The 19,606-nt window shown below is 40.9% G+C and overlaps 1 protein-coding gene across 1 annotated transcript in view; it reads left to right on the forward strand.

Moving 5' to 3' along the window:
* The window catches only part of SIAH3 (siah E3 ubiquitin protein ligase family member 3), an 89,519-nt gene extending 75,651 nt beyond the window's left edge, over positions 1-13,868 (forward strand). The window contains exon 2 of the mRNA XM_019525468.1: positions 13,069-13,868. Within this exon, the coding sequence (XP_019381013.1) occupies positions 13,069-13,662 (594 nt within the window). The 3' untranslated portion in view covers positions 13,663-13,868. The remainder of the gene's footprint in view (positions 1-13,068) is intronic.
* The last annotated feature ends 5,738 nt before the right edge of the window (positions 13,869-19,606 follow it).

Genomic DNA, 19,606 nt, shown 5'->3' on the forward strand with positions numbered 1-19,606 from the left:
GCATGGGTGCTTGTGAACCTTCTACCTCAACCCAATAAAGCCAACATCACTGCTTCCTGGTGTGCTTTTTTGTTACTGTGTGGTGCCTGGGCTCCATCTTTCGATTCAGGAACCACAGCTGTTTGCATCCCTAAGTGATACCTGGTGCACTGACCACCTTGATCGCATGCCCCTGCAAAACATGAACCTTTTCCCCACAACAGCACCCACAATGGGCTTCCAGTTGCAAACAGACAATGCATAACTATCCAGAGTCATTAGCTTCTGCAAGATGATGATTCTTCTTACTCAGTTCTTTATCCACAGTGAGAAGACCTCTTCTCTTGGTGTGGCACTGCAGTGCCATTGTAACTCACCAGAGGCGCACAGAAAAGACCCTTTTTATATCCTGGTGCCACAAGATCATTGCCACATTCCTGCACCCAAATACAACTCAGTCACAGCAGCTAGTGGCTGGTGACCAGACCTAAAAGCCATGCTTTGTCCCCAGAAAATCATCTGCAAATCTGCCAAGGCAGTGGTGGTTCCTTCATGAATACTAAGAAGTGCCAGTCTTGGTCTCTGGCTCTCTGCCAGTGCTGACAGCACATCCTCTACTTGTTTTGCTGCAGCCTCTTCAGCTACCTCATAATTGCTTTTGAAAAGCTCCAGAAGAAACTTTCGTTGAGAAAGAAGCTCTAGGAGTTGAGCATTTACTTTGGTCTTTCTTTTAAGAAAAGCAATGGGAATCGATACAGGCAATAGGGGTTTTATGGGATTTCCTGGAAGACTTATAGGTATCTAACATCATGTGCGCACACTTTGGGTTCCCAAAAGGCTTTTTAAATATCAAAGCCACTGCTTCAGCAAACTGGGCCCAGCTGTGAGGAATAAATACCTAAAAGGCAAAATACTACAAATCTAATGTGGACACAGGATAAAGCTACAGATGACCAGTGATGGAAACCACAAGGCTGGTGTGCATGGACACATTGTTTTCTTGGTACATACCTGTGTATGATCTTATTGGTGCAGTCACTAATTCAGATACAATGGCCTTGTGTAGAAAAAGGGTAAAGCAGCAGTTTCTCTCTAGACAGTGACATCTCATTAGAAAGAAGAGAACCATTAACACGTTCCAGCAGTGCCGTGTCACCATGTCATGCCCGATTATGTTGCAAAGTGAGATTAGCAAAATGAGCTTGAAGTTGTCCTCTCAGCACCATTTGATAGTGGGTGAAAATAACTCCTTCCCTTGCCAAACCTCTGACTAATATACAGTACTTAAGATATTCTACTGATGCATTCATAATTAATAGGGTTTTGTGCAATTAAAATTTTAAATACATCTGTAAAATGAACCTTGGATTTGACTTCTTAATTTCAGATATGGAAGTTTGGCTTTGGACAAAGTGGATTTTTTTTTCTATTTCTTTCATCCAAGAGATTTTATAAAATCTCATTAGCATAGTAAAAATAGCAGAAGAGAAATTAAATGGAGACCAGAATTAAAAGGATCACAAGTGTCTTCATCTTAACTTTAAAGTTATATCAAGCTTAAGTCTCCGTGTGTATAAATTGTGTGTGGGTGTATAGTAGTGGGTGGCAAAGCTTTTATGAGGCAAATGGAAGCTAAAAATGAGTGAAATAATAGCACTGGAATGTTGTTGTAGCTATGATAGTACAGGAAATATGTGAGAAGCAAAGGGGGTTTTTTTGGTGATATCTTTTATTGGACCAACTGTACTGTTGAGAGAGATGTTAGACAAAACTCTCCTCAGTCCACTTTGTGACTGAAGACTTGTCTAATATCTCTCCCAAATACAACTGGTCTGATGAAAGTGATCACCTGAAATACCCTTGCTTTTCTTAACTAATGGGGACGGTTTCCATACAACTGAAGTGATGGGACAGTGAGAGAAAGAGAGGCTGACAGGAAGAATATAGTATACACACCATATTTCAGATATATAATAAAATCCCCTTCAAAGATTTCTTTATCATTTTTGAGAGAAAAATTGCAACTTCTCTATAGAACACCTGGAACTCCTTCCTTAAAGTAGCCAGCAACAGCATCTCCTTAGGGATACAAGTAAGGAATAAAGTAAATTGAAGCCTCCTAGCCCCACCCTGATTCAGGGTGATGGGTACAATTTTAATCCAATCTCCATGTATGTTTACAGGAAGGTGCAGTCTTTAATTCCATGATCATGTGCATGATTTTTTTTCATAAGATCCCTGCTTCTTTCAATTCACTCTATGGATATGCGTTAGGGATGAACCAGAGTTGCATAGTGAATGAGGTTGTTGTCCAAAGGACCTTTGCTTCATTTTTTTGCAAAAGTTGGAAGGAGTGCAGTGAATGAGCCAAAGACAGCAGGAAGAGAAAAACTGAATCCCATGGATAAAGCAGTTGATTTCTCGAGAACTAAACTAGCCAGGCCCCTGCCTCAGAGTTTCTATGATGCCTGAAAGGCAAGTCACTTAAGTAAGACCCTTCACAAGGGGTCATTACTTGGAAAATGAAGAATATCTAAGTGTTCAACTTTAGAGTCTATAGTCTGATTTGAAGAAGTGCTGAGCACTCACAGCTGTAGTAGAAGTCAATGGGAGCTGTGTTTCAAATATTAAAATGCTATATAATGTTAAGGACTTTGAAAAATCAGGTCCTTGGTGTTTCAAATCAGGCACTCAGGATTAACATTTTAACCTTCATCTGTCTGTACCTCATTTCCAAAATTATAAAATGGGTGATAATAGTAGTACCTCATCCTACAGCAGCATCATATAAATTAATTAAGTACAGTATCTGCGTATATCACAAGTTATAATGATGAGCTCCACAGAAATGTCCATCAGAAAGTTAATAATTCTGTCTTCAGAAGGGCTTGAAGGGCTTGAATAGAATGTGGCATATGGGGCATAAGGCCAGGCACTGAACAATGAGGAGAAATCAAAATATTGAACACTTCTTCATTAAGTGAGCATCATCTATTCTGTTCTGTGCACTGAAAGAGGCAGTCCAAGAAAGAAGAGTAGGGGAAGGCACAGGCAACTTTAATTCTGGCACTTCCTGTTTTTAGAGTGCTTGGTTTTTCAGCCTTAATAATGTTACTTTATCACAAGGGGGTAGTGCTTAATTTCCAAGGGCTTTTTTTTCCATTTTACTTTTTAAAATTATATTCATCATGTGGAATTCCTTATACTGACACCCACCTGAGACATCAGTAGGGTTGGAACATTTAGATTTAATGCGCCAACATCTACCATATGAGCTAACAATGCAACAGTAGTAGGTTAGCATCTTGCCTGAGGACCAAAACTAAAGAGGGATGAACAGTTTGGCAGTGGGTCTTACAGACACCTGCTGAGAGCAGAGTAATGATGAGACTTAGAATTCTGGGATTCCATGTCAGACTGTGAGGGTGTGCACGCTCTAGTGGGCCCAGACCCTTCTGCTCATTCTTCTCCAACTTGGGCCCCTTTTATACTTCCCCATCTAATCTGTCCTTGTCCCAGTCCTACCTCAGCTTTTTGTTCTAGTCCATTCTCTTTCCTGCCCCTGCCTCCATCTTCTCTCCTTAGGCTTCTCATTCCAGACCTAGCCTACCCACATATCCACTCCCCCTTTTTTGCTCCTGGGTTACTGGCTGATCTATCATCCCCTTCACTCATACTGACCATCCCCACTTGGCTTCCAGTTCCTGTTTCATTCCCTAGGCTCTTGACCCAATGTCCTCATTCCACTCTCTTCACCAACCCATTCCCAATCCCCCATCTCTATCCCATTCCTCAGCAGATCTGCCCCTCTACAGCAGGAACTGAATTGATGTAGCTGATGTTAACAGACTGTAATAGTAGTGAAATGTAACCATGTTAGTTTTGTCCTGTAAGTAACTTGAAAACTCCATTTTGTACACTTTTGCTTGACATAAGTGAATAAACTCTGTATGCCCTTTTATGTATGAGTGTGTGTAAAAGGGTGAATGTTGAGAGAATGGCACAGAGACAGGACAAAGAAGATTTAACTGTTTATGTAAGCAACAAGGCACCAAATGTAAGTTACCAGTCAGTAAACTAATTAATGGATGGCTGAAGCATCCCTTTGAGGCCTAGGGCACAAAGGAGATAACAAGGAGGAGGAATGCACACATCCTGCCAGATGGGCAGCAAGAACACTCCAAGGCTGAAATACTAACTTTAACGACCCAACTGACCTTGGGCGAGATAAGCTGAAGACGAATGAAGAACAACTGCAAAAACAAAGGCTGGGTATGGAAAAATCCCAAAGCACTGAAACAAAGGATGCCAATCCTTATAAAAGAGGACTTTGAAAATGTCAAGTTGGGTGAGCCTCTCTCTCAACTGCTGTTTCTCTGAAGCACAGACACATCTGTTTCACCCCGCTCCAAGCTGCTATCTCCAGGATCACTCTCATAATAACCACCCTGCCTGTTATCTGCATCTTCTGTCTCTCAATAAGGCCTGGGCCAGCCACCCAGTGCTATTATTGAACAACTGCTGCTGGTAACTATAATGTCTGAATGGAATGGTTGTTTTGTGTTTGTGTGTGCCTGTGTGTAATGATGTGCATGATGATTTGTGTGTGTCTATATGAGAGGTGTTTCTGAACCTCTATGTCTAATTCATGTAATCAATAAACGCGGCATTTTGCCTTATCCCCCTTTATAAGGTCTTGCTCTTAATTCAGCAATTGTAATTTAAAGTAACACCTCCTCCCCTGACTTTCTTCTCATTAGCCCAGTTCCCCATCCCCCAGCTACTCATCCCAATTACTCATGCTAGCTACTTGTCCTTTTTTACTCTCCTCACTACTTAATTATGCCTTTTGTTCCTTCTGTATGTAAGTCAAATAGCTTCCTTCTCCAGCTGCAGGGACTCAGAATCAGCGAGGATGTCAAGAACAAAGGAGAGAGGGGCTGCCTATTCTTAGCTCTGGTGCCCTGCCAAAGTCCAATTGGCAGCCACCCAGAACAATTGCAGGGAAAGCCCCACTCAACCCTGGGCTGGCACATGTCCAGCAGAGAGAGAACTTTACAGAAATTTAGCTGTGACAATCTAACAAGTCTCTACTGAGCATGTACAAATTGTGATTTTTTCCCCCCACTTCTTAGAACTTTAACAATGTTTCTAGGATTTTCTCAAGGACAGCATAGGGCACATGCCTGATATAAAATCCCCCTGCCTATTTCTAAGTCTCCACTGTAAGCATTAGGGCTTCTGTGTTTCTTAAAGATAAGGTCTCCAGCATTTATGACTTGTGGAAAGCATAATGTGTTTCCATAGCCTCTTTCTTACTATCAAGTGAGCCATTTGGGTTGAAATTAAGAAAAACCAATCATTCTGCAAAAGACAGAGGATGCATCTACACATTCATTAATGTGCTGTAATTATGGCACATTCAGTTTAGTACCTGTTATTACAGGTTCTAAACTTAATGCAACATAATTGGTGCTACTGCACATTAGCACAGATGAACGCTTTTTATGTGATGTGAATCTGCGTTAGACTAAATCTACTGCACCTTTTGACATTAGCACGGTTTTTGCCAGCTGGACTAACGCACAGCAGAATTAGTCTTCTGGGTATTGTCTCATGACATGTGCCCACTGAGTATGGAATTTCAGGCCAAATGGTTAAAATTTGACCAAGTTATAAGGAACTGACAACAGCATGTTACACTGAGAAGAGATGAACAATCGTAATAAACAGTGGTGCTACCAGTTGGCCTATAATGACAAGGTTGAAAGATATTGATGTTTTTTCCTAACCTTTGACTGTGGCTGGCTGTACCAAGCACAATCTTTCATGCAGGCTACACTGGGTTATACCAAGTACAACATGATGGATAGGATAGGATATATATAATGTTTACAAGGATAAGCAGCAAAGCATTTACATTTAATGAATTCCTTATTTGACATATTTCTTTTAAAATGTGGCCCTGGTATTATATCCACAAAAAGGAAATATGTTAGAGAGAGATAATTTGCACATATAGGACTCTAGGATGAGAAATCGTTGCTAAGCTAGGACATGGGCGACTGGTGCCTCCCAAGCCTTGGGGGGCACCAGATCGCCGACTGAGCGGGGGCGGTCCCCAGTGACCAATCGCTGAGCCCAGAACCACCAGCGGCAGAACCGGAAGTGCACTTCTGTTGGCACTTCTGGTTTTGCGGCTGGTGCTTCCGGGGGGGCACGGCCAATCTCGGGGGGTATGCATGCACCCCTGACATGTCGCCAATGAGCTAAGACGTGTATGAGTGGTGTGTAATTTGCAGGGATCCCAGTTTTCTCTGTTAACACCCCTCACCTTCCCCAATTTTTGGATTTAAAAAGTAACCCAAAATCTACATTTTTCCATGATTAAAATGAAACACTACTAATATATAGTGGCATTTCATTTTAATCATGGAAAAATATGGATTTGGGGGTTACTTTTTTTAATCTAAAAATTGGAGATTTTTTTTAATCAAAGAAAAGCAGGATCCCTGGTAATTTGTGCTACATGAAAGGGAAGTAAGAGAAAAGGACTGCTTGGGTATCTAATTTGGAGAGAAATGACATATAGAAACACTGAGATTGCTGTTTTTCAGCAAAAAAAGTTCAAGGATTGAAAAAAACAAATTATCATTTATGTCCATAAAAGGAACCGTGACTGCTTCACACCCGCATGAGGTGTAAAATTCTAGTAGTGCAAGGATTGATTTACCATGTTGCGCATCTGTAAAAGTCCAGCTTTTCTAAGTGCACTCAGGCTATTTTTTCACAAGAAAACCAGTACTCAGGGACTGCTGTCTACTTGTCAGGGCTCCCTAGGTTCTGCCCTTGATTTTTCATGTGATCCCTTGAAAAGGCTCCCATTGACTTTGCTAGACTTTAGACCAGGCACATAACCTGTCTGAACAAATAAACAGAGCTGTTCTGAGAATTAATTATTGTTTGCCAAGTATCATGTGAGTACTGCATAAAATGCAGTTATATCAGTGCAGTGTCTATACAGACCTGATTATTCAGAGCATTTGCCCTTCTGTCAGAAATTCTTATTCGTTGGGTAGAAAATTAGTTGTTCACTTCACTATTAGTAAAGTTGTCTTAATGCATGCTGGAGTATTCATTTTTAAATTGTTAGCTAACACAGAAAGCTGTCAGCTATAGTTCTGAGTCATCAACACAGGAGAAGGTAATTTTTTCCCTCTCACATGCACAAATGTAAATCTAGAGTTACTTCACTGAATTAGATTATTATGATTATAATCCAGTAGTGCTAACAGGCCTCAGCCATAATCATAACCCCATGATGCTAGGTGCTAAACACAATCCTTCTCCATAACTTAAAATCTTCATAAAAGAAAAACAAAAAGGGCAGGGGAAAGGAAGCATTACTAGCCCTGCTTTTCAGGTAGAGAAATGAAGCACAAAAAGATTAAGAGCCAGATTTTAAAATGTATTTAGGTATTTAAGAATGAGGGGCTAGAGCCAATAAAGGACTTGGGCACCTACAAGATAGTTACTTGTCCAGAAAGTAGAATATGGACTCCTGAGTTGCCGAGGCCATTTTTACGATGTCCAAGGGGGTTAGGCACCTCAGAAGAGTGATCCAAAAAAACTATGTGCTGACCAGTGAGCAACTTAAAACTAGCAGATAGGAAACTCTATTGAAATGGCAGCATCTCCAACATTAGGTGACTCCCAACCACTTGGGATCCACAGCCTAGAATCCTCCTGGCTCCTCCTCATTCAAAGAACTAACCAGGGAAATATAGTGATGATGCTGCCCCCTCAAACAAACCTATTGAGAGTAGGTGCCTCCAAGGCATAGGCAGCAACTGAGCAGGTGTTTTTTGGATCACAATTTTGAACATAGTTACCAAATCCTTCATCAAATGTAGCCTTAGGCACCTAAATGACTTTTCCGCAGATCTTCTGTGTGAATTTGAGTGAGTCATTTATGACCAGAATTTTAAAAATAGGCTAACACCTAGTTCCCATTGAAATCTTTAGGAACTAAGCATCTGTTAGACATCTGGCCCTAAGTGACCTCCTCAAATTCAAACAGAAAATCTAGAGAAACCCAGGGAACCCGTCCCAGTTCTCATAACTCTAAACCTTCCACTCTTATTTTGAGGGACATAGTTAGGTGTGTTAATCTGAAGTCAGGCAGAAAGGCATAAGAAGCATAGCAGAAGGCATAACTTGTTCAGAAAGGCATAAAAAGTATAGCATCTGATGAAGTAGCTGTTGCCTATGAAAGCTCATGACTCTCTGAACAAGATAATCTCTAAAATGCCCTTCTACCCTGCCTTTTCTAAAAATTGGTAATCAAATCAATGTACACTATGTTCCTAAATTGCCCCTGGACAAGTAGATCAGACAGGTATTGTCCTTAACCAGTTTCACAAAGCCTCACAGTCTAGTGAGTTACATCTTTAAATAAATTACAACAAAAGTTTGAAAACTTAATTTACTGGAACTGTGTTCATGCCTTTTTGTGCGTGTTTTATGGGTGCAATTTATGTCTATACAGAGATCCAGTAATGGCCTATCCTCCACTGAAATCCCACTAACACCCCAAGGACATAAAGCAATAGTCGAGTAAATGAGATTTCTGATAGCAAAGTTCACTGAGACAGTGAATTTTAAACAGATTCTTCAGAATATTTGCAGAATATGAATATTGAACCCAGAAGTGTAAGCATTCATATCTGAAATCCCATTCCAAGGATTACTTTAATCCAGTCAGAGAATAGTTATTATACCATGTGACCTTATGCCCATTCAAAACAACTTGAATATCATATTTTAAATGAATATCTGAACTAAAAAAAATTCAGCCCAAGAATTCTTTGCTGAAGTGATTCAAGAAATAATAGAGAACATGCTTGAGAAAATCATGATTTATTCACAGAAATTTCACAACTAGAAGAGGTGAAATTCACTGAATAATTATTCATTAAAATAATTTGCCCAGCTCCTTACCTATTAAAGAGTGATTGTCATAGCATGATATTTGCAGAGACGTGTCTTTTTTTACCTTGACTACGATTCAGATGGATGAGCTACAATTACACTCCATGCTAGTGTAGCTTATCAAATTAGGAGAATGCATTTTTAAATTCAATTACATCCTCAATGGAAATGGTTTCTCTGACTCTGGTAATCTTTGGAGAGGAATTATATGCAGTCTATAAAGCTTCACATTTCAAAACCTAATTTTAAATGTTATTCCAGAGGTTAATTTAAGATCCATCTTCCAAAAGGGAAGTTAAATAAAACTGATAGAAGGTTGGAATTTGTTGAGTGTCTGAGAGGTTTATCAGCATGTGAGTATGAGTTCATTAGTTTTAATTAGTATAATCACTAATGTTGCATTAACAGTTTGGTGAGTGAAAGTAATTGCTCACACCCACTGTATTAGATTGGGAGATTAGAATTCATTTTATGAAGCAATTAGCATTTCAGAGATTTAAAAAAAAGGCATTTTACGATCTGCCATCACGGTAACCTGCTTCACCAAAAGATAGTTTAAATTAACCACAACTTTCATCTTAATAGGACGCAGGAATTAATGCAGAATTAAGTGTGAACCTGTCATCTCCAGCAATCCCTCCATGATAAGCAGGCAGTTAAAGGCACAAACCCTGATTAGTTTATAATGACCTGTTTTATTTTCCACACAACACCAGTCATTTATCAGTCTTGATTTCAGTGTTTTGTAGCAAGGTCTATAGTCTTCAATTTTATACAACAAAATAAATAAAAATGCAAAAGGAAAAAATAGAACAGATCATAGTAGTTTGGAGAAATAATTATCTAAAGCAAGCACTATGTTTCAATAGCAATGTTTAAATGGTCCATTATTCTTTCCCTCAAATATCAGGGAGAGAATAAACAGGGTCTTGGTGAACAGCATGTATTACAGAGTAGTGCACTACTCCCTATCCACTACACTTCTGCTGGTTACTTATGAAAATTAGACAATTGCCTGGAAAGCCTGAACTCTACAGTCACACCTGTGGTGTTAACATGGATCATTTAAGAAGTGGAAGGATTTATCTGAGTGGAAACCCACCAACATATCTTGGGTGACAAATTTCAAACCATGTGGAAATAATTGTTAAAGCCAGAATATAGAGTTTTTCCTCTCATGGTTCTGTATTTGCAGTGTTATCAATGGGTATCCATAGAAAAACAGTAAGGCACAAGACTTATAACTGATACAGCTAGCACGTCATCACTAAAATAGTTTATATCAGACTAAACTTCTATAAAATAGAAAGAGATTTCAGTCCAGGACGTGTGGCAAGAAAGTAGAGTTAGGCTTCAGATTTTGATATTCTCAAGCAAGCTGAAAGGATGTATCTACAACAGTGTTTCTCAACATTTTTAGATTCAAGACACCCTTTGTTAGACTCAAAACACCCCTCAGAAAATGCTAGCTTTTACTTTTTACTTGCTTTTGACAAGAGAAAAATAATAGAGCAATTTTTCTGTTACAAAGAACTCAGAAAGATCACAATGGGCCAGAATGTTTTAATACTATGGATTCCTATTTGAAATCTCTAGGCTTATTTTATGAATCATGTTTGCATACCTACCAGTGTTAACATTGTGTTGCACCTCACAGCACCCCTGAAAGGATCTCAAGGCACTCCAGAGGGCCATGGCTCCCTGGATGAGAATCACTGTTCTATGTAGCCCACCCTCTAGCCTAAATCTGCTCATGACCGTCTACATTATAAACAACCCTAAAGTTACCCTGCCATGGCAGTCTAGTGGCTATCCTAACCCTGGAAGCTGTCCTGAACTCCAGGACCTGACATTAGGTCTGCTCCTCACCTGCCTCTTGTTGCCATATGTTCAGCCAACACTCAGGTGCAAAAAACTGCAAACACAGGAAAACTGCCATCATCAGTCCCACTAACCTGTGTCTATACCTGACTTCAAGCCCCTTCTTGTTCCAGCTCCTCTCTATTGCCTCATAATTAGAGCCAAGTTAAAAACAAGAAACTTCCCAATCCTCAGGCTTCCCAATCTTCTATAGATCAGTCTGGCCATAACTTGTCTCTCCTTCTGGGTTTGGCATGCAAACTCAGCAAGCTAATATTAGACAGGGAAGGCAGCTTACGTGGCTTAAGCTAGTTGATGGGAACCCTGAAGTTTGCTCCTAAAGAGCAATGTAGAGATACCCTCTCCCTCCTTCCGATGCTAGAATTCTATGCAAAAATGCCTAAACAATCCTGACAGCAGAGACTAAAACTTAGGACACCCCCCCACACACACACACCCTGAGGTCCTGAAGCAATGTGCTGCAGAATCATGCTACCTCTTGTTTGCTCCCTGGACTGTTTATATATTTTACATCACATAGTCATCAGATAAAATGTTTAACTAGCAATGGGAGGCAAAGACTAAAATCTGAGGCTCCCTGTCTCTAAGGCATTGCCCACCTCATTGGGCCACAGAGTCACAATTCCCATTGCTAGCTGTCCCTTTGGCTCCTTGAAACTTTTGCTCTTTCCTGTCCAGGGGTCAGTCTGCCATGGGAGTGGTGGAGAGTTCCCTCAGCCTCGCATAACATATGTCTGGTGCTTCTGGTGGTGTCCTGAGAAGCAGGAGGTGTAGGTTCAGACTCCATCAAAGTGCAAAGTGGCCTACAATCCATGTCTCCTACTTTTTGAGCAAGTGACTTAGCCATTCAGCGATTGGGCAAAAGGTGGGCACCACCCTCATGGCAAACAGTCACTGTGCCTCCTTTTCTGCTCTAGCAGTTGGGGACCTGAACAAAGTTTATTCACTTTTCCAAACCAAGTTGGAGTAGAAGAAAATGTAAGCAGCGTTATTCAACTATGTGGCCATAGTGGAACGCATCTGAACATGTGCAGTAGGACAAGTCCAGTTATTTGGGGAACTGTATAAAGCTTTTGCGTCTAAGGCAGAGATACCTACAGGGCCCACAAATAATCTGGGAGTCTGACAAAATTCTGTCTGCTGAACAGCGTGAAATTAGATCCCATTTGGTGATTTACACACTGAAGAACCATCTACATGGCATTTAGGTGCATTAGAGGAACATATGATGGGGGGTGGCAAGGTTGGACATAATCATAAGTCTCCAAGAGCCAGGGTTTTATGCATAGCTGTGTATTGCCTAAGCCTTAAAGCTTGTCTACCTCTGATGTCATTCTAGAATAGCCAGGAAAACTATTCCAAAAGTAACATCATGTGTTACTGTGAAATATAATAGTGCTTTTTGTTTCTCTTCAGCTTAGTCCACTGTCAAAGTAGATTAAGATAAACAGAAGCAAGACACTCTTATTCCTGAAGAAAAAAGTCCACACATGGAATAATTCAGGAAGACTTATTGCACTTTAAATGAGCACCTTACCTTAATCTGAATTAACTTTCAAATGTAAAGGTTCTCTAAATCTGCCATCTATCCACCTTTGAAAATCTTTTGAGATTTATGGATGAGAAGGCATGATTTAAACACAAACTATTTTTATGCACAGAGAAAAATAATGAGGGCATCATACACACTAAAAATTGATTTTTGGTTCACAAATTATGGGTGTTATAAAACACGTTATTTCGGGGGGGTGAAATGTGTCCAGATTTGCCAGAGTGTATTTCATTAAATGATAAGAAAGCTATAAATATTTCATTTTCTTGTTCTCAGCTCTAAGAGCATAACTGCATAAAATGTCCATGCTGTTCTTCGGTTGTTTCTGATTTGGTTTTAGGAAAATGCAGATCTTTTTCTTCTTGAACTAATGAAATGACTCTTTAAACTCATCCATCACTTTCATTTAAGGTGATTTATGATGGCTCAACTAGTTATTATCTCTTCTCCTCCAGAACAAGGCAGCCCCTTTTACTGAACAAGTTCAGATCTTGCTCTCTGCAGATCAGTCCACAAGGGTGCTGAGTTCCTTTAGCTTCTGCTGACATCAGTGGGAGTTACAGGAGCTCAATAACTTTCAGGACCAGGTCCTATAGATCTGTCTCAGTTTATTGTCCAGAGTGGTTTCCCCAGAGTCCCTCATGGTTTTTCTCTTCTTCTTGCAGCATGCATCAAACAGGTGTGCAATTGCTCAGACCTCCACGGAGCAAAGCAGTCTTCATCCCCACCATCCCCATGAGGCAGTGCATGATCCACAGCTGATTCCCTGCACCTGCCCTCTGTTTTCTTGCCAGTGGGAAGGCCATTTGGAAGTAGTGGTCTCACATCTGAGACAGACTCATAGCATCAACATCCTTCATGGGGCAGAGATTGTTTTCCTGGCTACGGACATGCATCTCCCTGCACCAACGGATTGGATAATCATTCATTCTTGCCTGGGCCACCAATTTTTGCTGGTGCTCAGGAAGCAGGAGAAATATGAAGGCCACCCTCAGTTCTTTGCCACCATGATGCTGATTGGCACCCCAGCTCAAGCGGATAACTTTACCTACAGGCTTGAGCTCAATAGAAACCAGAGGCGTCTGAAATGGGAAGCTACCCCGAGATCAGTACTGGAGTGCATTGACTCTGTCATATCAGACGGTGATTGCCTTGTTCTTAACACCTCATTGGCTCAGCTCTTTTCTGATAATGGAAGCCTGGCAATAGGAATTGCAATAACTTCAAGCAAAGTTCACACTGCTGAGGTGGAAATGTGAAGAAGCGGGGAAAAAATAGCAAAAGAATAATGGTACCCTCCTGCAGCTTGTGAGAGCCAGAACTCATGGACTTCTTTTGGGGGTCTCAGGTTTTTTGTGGTATTTAGTATTGTCCACAGTGGGCATTCTGTAAACTTCCTGTGATTCCAGTCTCCCTGTGATGTATTCGCTGTTTTTGTTAATACAATTTTATGAGAGATTTTAAAGATCATAAGTTATTGGCTCCATCAAAATAATGCCACAGAGTCTTTCAAGTAGACGCTGTCTTTATGGAAAAGGCAATCCAAGGGACCCAGTGAATCCTTGGTTTGGATAGACTAGAAAAAATCATTTATTTTATTGTTTATCTAGTTCCTGGGTACTAAGTAGGCCTCTGTGACTGATAGTAAGGTAAAATAACCTAGCTGAAGCAGAGGCCAACTGTGGTCCTTGTTCATTAGCAACTTCACAGGAATCAGCAGACTGCAATTAATTTGCCTAAAATGAAACAGATTGCAGCTGCTCTCGGCTTTTTACTACTGAGGCACAACCCAAGGAGACAGTAAGTTCCAGCATACAACTCCCCATCTGACCTAAGCAGATGGTCCCTGCAGAGCACTGTATCCTGTGACCCATCACCTCTGGAAACCACAACCATAGGCAGAAATGAGAATCAGAGACTGAATATTAAACTGCAGATTGTGTTTATCCCACGGTTATGATTACTGCTATAATTTTAATCATAGTCACTATTATTGTTATTTTATTATTTTATAATAGCAATAATAATAATGATAATATTTTAATAATAATGATTATGTAGCATTTATATAGTGGTAGAAACCACTGGGCACCACCAGAAATAATGCTTTAATAATAATAATAACTATCTAATATTTATACAGTGGTAGACTGCAGGCCACCACCACACTGAGCTCCACTGTATGAAGTACAAACTGACAATAAATGACAACCCCTGCCCCAAAAACCTTCCAGCGTAAAGCACATTCTGTGGCCATTCATGATTTAAAACCAACACTGATGATCCACTCATCTCTCAACAGCTCCTTCCCCTAGAGAAACACTCACTATCTCCACACGTATCACTGATTCAGGGCCTGGAAAACCTAAGGAGGTATCAGCACCTGGCTGGACATTATAATGAACCAAATTCAATATCTTTCTTATCACTGTATGGAGTGACTGGCTTGCCAAATGCAAGCCAACTTGAGGTATCCAGGCTGCATCTTCATGTGCAATTAATGCACCTGAATTTTTCTGTGCAGAAAATTCAAGTTTGTTAAAGCTCTCCCCCAGTTCCTGCCCTGTTCCTGCCCTGCTCTGCCTCCCTGCAGCCACCAGGGGGCTCCCCTGGATGCCAGCCCTGGGCTGGCAGGGGGCACAGGGGCTTAGCTCAGAGCTCTGGAGGGCAGGGAGCTCTGCCCCAGCTGGGGAAGACTGAGCTGGCCCTAATGGGCAGGGTTGGGAGGGAGCTGTCCCAGCTACCAGCAGCTGCCTACCAGCTATGTAGAGATCGAGATGGGTCCCAGTCTCCACATGGCTGGCAGGCAATGTCCTGCTAAGCCAGGACAGCTCTCCTTGCCCCCTGTGGCCCCCTGCTGCCTAGGCAATTTGTTCTCGGTCAGGTTCTATACATGCAGTATGGTGCATTAGTTAATGCACTGTTTTTCTAGTACCTGTATTTACAAGTACTGGAAAATGGCGCATTAAACTAATACACTGTGCAGTAATTGTGCACACATAGACAGTGATGCTTTACTGTGCATTAAATTAATCTAATGCACTCTAAAGGATCTCATGTAGATGTGCCCCCTTAATCTGTAATTAGGGATTTAATATTTTTAGCATTTATTTTCTCAAAAATTCAGATGGTAATTTTCAGAAAATAAATATAAAGTCTCAAAAAATGTCCAAGTTTTGTATTTTAGCTTGAGTTTGCTGTTGTATCCTGGACTGCCCCTTTATTTCACACCTTTAAAAATGGCAGCTGGAATATCTACTTGCAATAGGTAGGGACAAGCTTGAGGTGGCTGTTGGCTGATTTCATGGGCAAAAGATGGGTCTGGCACCCATTTCCCCTAGCAGAGTACAATGCCCTGATGCTTCTGATTGGCCAAATGGCCCCAGTGGCCCCATTTCTCACTGCTGATTGGCTGTGAAGGCTGTCTGTCATATGACCCTGCCCCTCACTGCTGATTGACTGTGAGGGATTTTCATCATGCAGCCCCACCCCTCATCACTGATTGGTGGGAAGGGCTGGGGCCATCTAATGAACAGCCCCAGTAGCCAATCATCGGTGAGAAGCAGAGGCGGCTGCCATCTTGGGCTGCCCATTGTGCGAGCAGTCCCCCTTCTCCCTGGAAGGCTGTGCATCCAGACAGCAGCATGGTGAGGATGGCTGGCTCCCTCTGGGAGCCAGCATTTTATTTTCAGTATTTTAAAATCTTTTTTCCATGGATTTTGCAGATTTCGTGGGCAATGCCAGATTTCACAAAATCTGTGAAATCACAAGTTTGGTCCCTAGCAATAGGGAATCCTAGCTTGAAATTCCTCTCCTTTAAAAAAAACAAAACAACCTTTAACATTTTTTTTTTCAATCTTGCCTTTTGGGTGTCCCCTTCCCATACGCACACACACACCCCGCCAAAAGTATTTGTTGGTTCACAGGACATCAAATGGAGGAGGATGGTAAAAACATGTGGACCTTTTAATAAGGGCTTTTACATCTGGTCAGGCACTTCATGTTGATATTTGACCATAAACAAGTCAGGATCAGTTCTCTGAGTCTAAATATCATCAAATTTAGGGTACATTAATCTCCATGTGCTTTGTCTTCACTTGGGTTTTAAATCATGTTAGTTGTCCCTTGTTAGCTAATGCAAATTAGAAACATATCCCTTTTTTTTCTTAGTATGAGTAGTGCCTAAAACCCCAAATCCAGATGTCCTTATAGTTTTGGTGCAATCTGGATCTGAATATTGTGGCTCAGGCTTGTCACTATTCAGTAGTTAAAAAAAATCAGTGGCAATACCCTGCCTTTCAGTTTTCCCCTTTTCTAAAATGAATTCCAGAAATATAATACAAATTTGCCTCTTTACATGGAGTTTCAGCCCAATGGGTGGCAGTGAAAAAGCAAAGAGAAGTCAAGATTTCTGCAACAGGCTCAAACTTGCCATTAATAGGTAGAAAGAAATGAAGTCTGATCTCTGAAAAGGAAGTGTCAGTCTCTGTAATGGCATCGTGGTCCTGTGCTGTAACCTAGCTAGCTCTCTACAGTAAGTGAATTCTGGCTTGGAACGTCTGGTAATAGAGATGCACCCACATGCAAGGGCTTACAGAGCTGAATGCTCAGGAATAGGAATGGCTGCACTCTTTCCTACATAAGAAAGAATAAATACATCATTGGCATTTTTATGGACTTGAACTAGAGTCCCTAGCTTCTGGTTCAAATGTTCTACAAGTGAATTTAAAATAAACCGAACTCAACTAGCTTAAACCACCTCAGCTTTTGTGTGCTAAGGTAGAGACATCCTCAGTCTGGCATGTCATTGCTTTTCTGTCCTGAGGATGACAGAAATGAAGAGGTTAGAGAGAAAGGTGCTCCCAAAATGAGTACTTTCTATAAACAACACCCTTGAAACAGTTTGCCTTTGAAATAACCTTCAGAAATTAAAAGTATCCTGCTGATGTTGCTGGGATGCACCAGTCACTTCCACTCATATCCGACCATGGAACTCAACTTCTTAAAGATTTGCATAAAATCTCCTGACATGGAAAGTATTATAATTCCTTCATCATTCAAAGTGTATGTGTAGCCCTTTGCTGCCATAAAGTGAAGGTGAGGCAGGTATTTCAGGGGCAGAGTAATGCTTCATAAATCATAAAATGCTGGCAAGTAAGACCAACAGTGAAATTTGGTTTGCGTGTGCCCTTCAAGTGTCCAAAACTTGACAAGCTCTGTTGTCACAATTGAAAAGGCAACCTTCTTCACTTCAGGACCTAGCATTACACCATGACACTGCCCTTCTTATAAAACATGCCGTCCAGGCATGTTTTTCTGAAGTCCTTCAGAAATATTGCTGAACTAAGTTTCCTGTATCTGTAAGGTAGAGGTAAGTATCCTTATTTTAGTGATGAGAAAACTGAGGATAAACTAAATCACCCTTGTAGAATACTATTTGCCTACTTGTTTAAGCAAAGTATATTTTTGCCATAGGAAAAAAAAAAACTAGTAGGGGGTTTTTTGCTATTGTTATAATTGTAATGGCAACGGGTGGTCAAAAAGGTTTTTGTGCCTGGATTGCTAAACTTCAGTAATGATTCTGAAAAGCTGAGCCAAATGCATAGTCTGCAGTCAGATTAGAAAATTTACTTCAATTCCCCTGTTCTCACTGGTAGAGCGTGCCATGCATTCTAATTCCAGGTCCATCGTTAAAAAAGGGCTGAGTTTTAGCCCAATCCTGTTCAGAATTTAGCACGCACCAGATATCCTTGACCCTTTAAAAATCACTCAGTCTTCAGAAGCCTTTGTTTCCCCTTACATCTGTCTTTCAGGATGACAAGGAATCCTGTGGGATTGGTGAGATGATGGTAACAATATGGGTGGCAATTTTCTTCTTGTTGTAATGTTCCATCATAACATGGGCTTTATTTCCTCCTTTATAAATATACACACACAGAGAGAATAAAATGGAGTCATCAAAAGGAGGAGAGACTGAATACTGGAAAATGAGTTGGAATGGCTTAAAATAAATTGATAGATACTACTGCACAGGGCCCTCAGAGTATCAGAAAAGTGAGGCATTATTACAGCATTGGTACACATCTACTTCTCTTGCTCAAACTACTCAGAAACAGCACCTGTCTCACAAAAGGATCCCTGAGAGCATGTGCCAAACTACATTTCTGTTCCAAACACTGACTACATAAAAACGACACAGGAGAGATCTGCCACTTGTGTGTATTCCACCAAATCAATTCACCTTACAGGCAAACATAAGTTTCCACCCTTTTTCATCCAACCAGCATGGCACATCTAGTGTAGCTGGAAAAAAAGAGAGCTGAATTTTGTTCTAGCACATGCATCATCAACAGAACTGTCCACAGAAGAATCCGCTCTCAGCTATTTCTGGAACAACTTTATTTATAGCAGTGGGATTTCTCTCCAGTATATCAAATGGGAAATTTGAAAACAGCAAAGATGCATACATATCACTGAGGGCAATAGCTGATTACTTAACAGGAACATCTCTCTGAATGTATGTGCCTTTGTAGCTGCAATGGGGAGTTATATACCCTACCAGGTAAGCCACAAAACCCTTTGAAAGTAGTGAAACATTGGGGAGCAGATCTATTGTGTCAGGAGGTGTAATTTTTTGTTTCATTACTCTTCAGAGTGGATCTGCACTATAATAGGTGATCTTGGGATTCTGCTTATGGTTTAAGTCTTGTCTCATAAGGACTATGTGTAAGAGAGTTAGTCTGAGTACCGGAACTGCAGTTTTACAGGCATATGTCTTGGATTCAATACTGTAGTACAGAAAACATGTGAGCCTTCTCCCTAACCAGCCTCTCACTTCCTCTCTAAGTCCAGACATTTCCCTTAACTCAGAATAGAAGCAAATGAACAAACTATGTGAGTTTATGTGAGGCGGGGTCTTATCACGTCATCTGTTCTGTACACATTGCTCATGCTGTGACAAGGAAAAGCTATCTAGGGCAGCTAAACCCTCTAGGAAAGAGGCTTAAACTACTGTGGGTTAGCTTTCACTGTGCAAAGCAGGGCTGGAAGGGAGGGACCTCCTGAGCTCATCTAGTCCACCCACTTGCTCAAGGCAGGAGCATCCATGATTAAACTATCCCACCCAAGTGTCTGTCTAAGCTACTGTTGAAAATTCCCAGTGATGGAGATTCTACTACTTGTCTAGGGAGGCTGTTCCAATAC

The sequence above is a fragment of the Gavialis gangeticus genome, unplaced genomic scaffold (assembly GCF_001723915.1).
Source record: "Gavialis gangeticus isolate Ggan-Ray unplaced genomic scaffold, GavGan_comp1, whole genome shotgun sequence".
NCBI lineage: Eukaryota > Metazoa > Chordata > Crocodylia > Gavialidae > Gavialis > Gavialis gangeticus.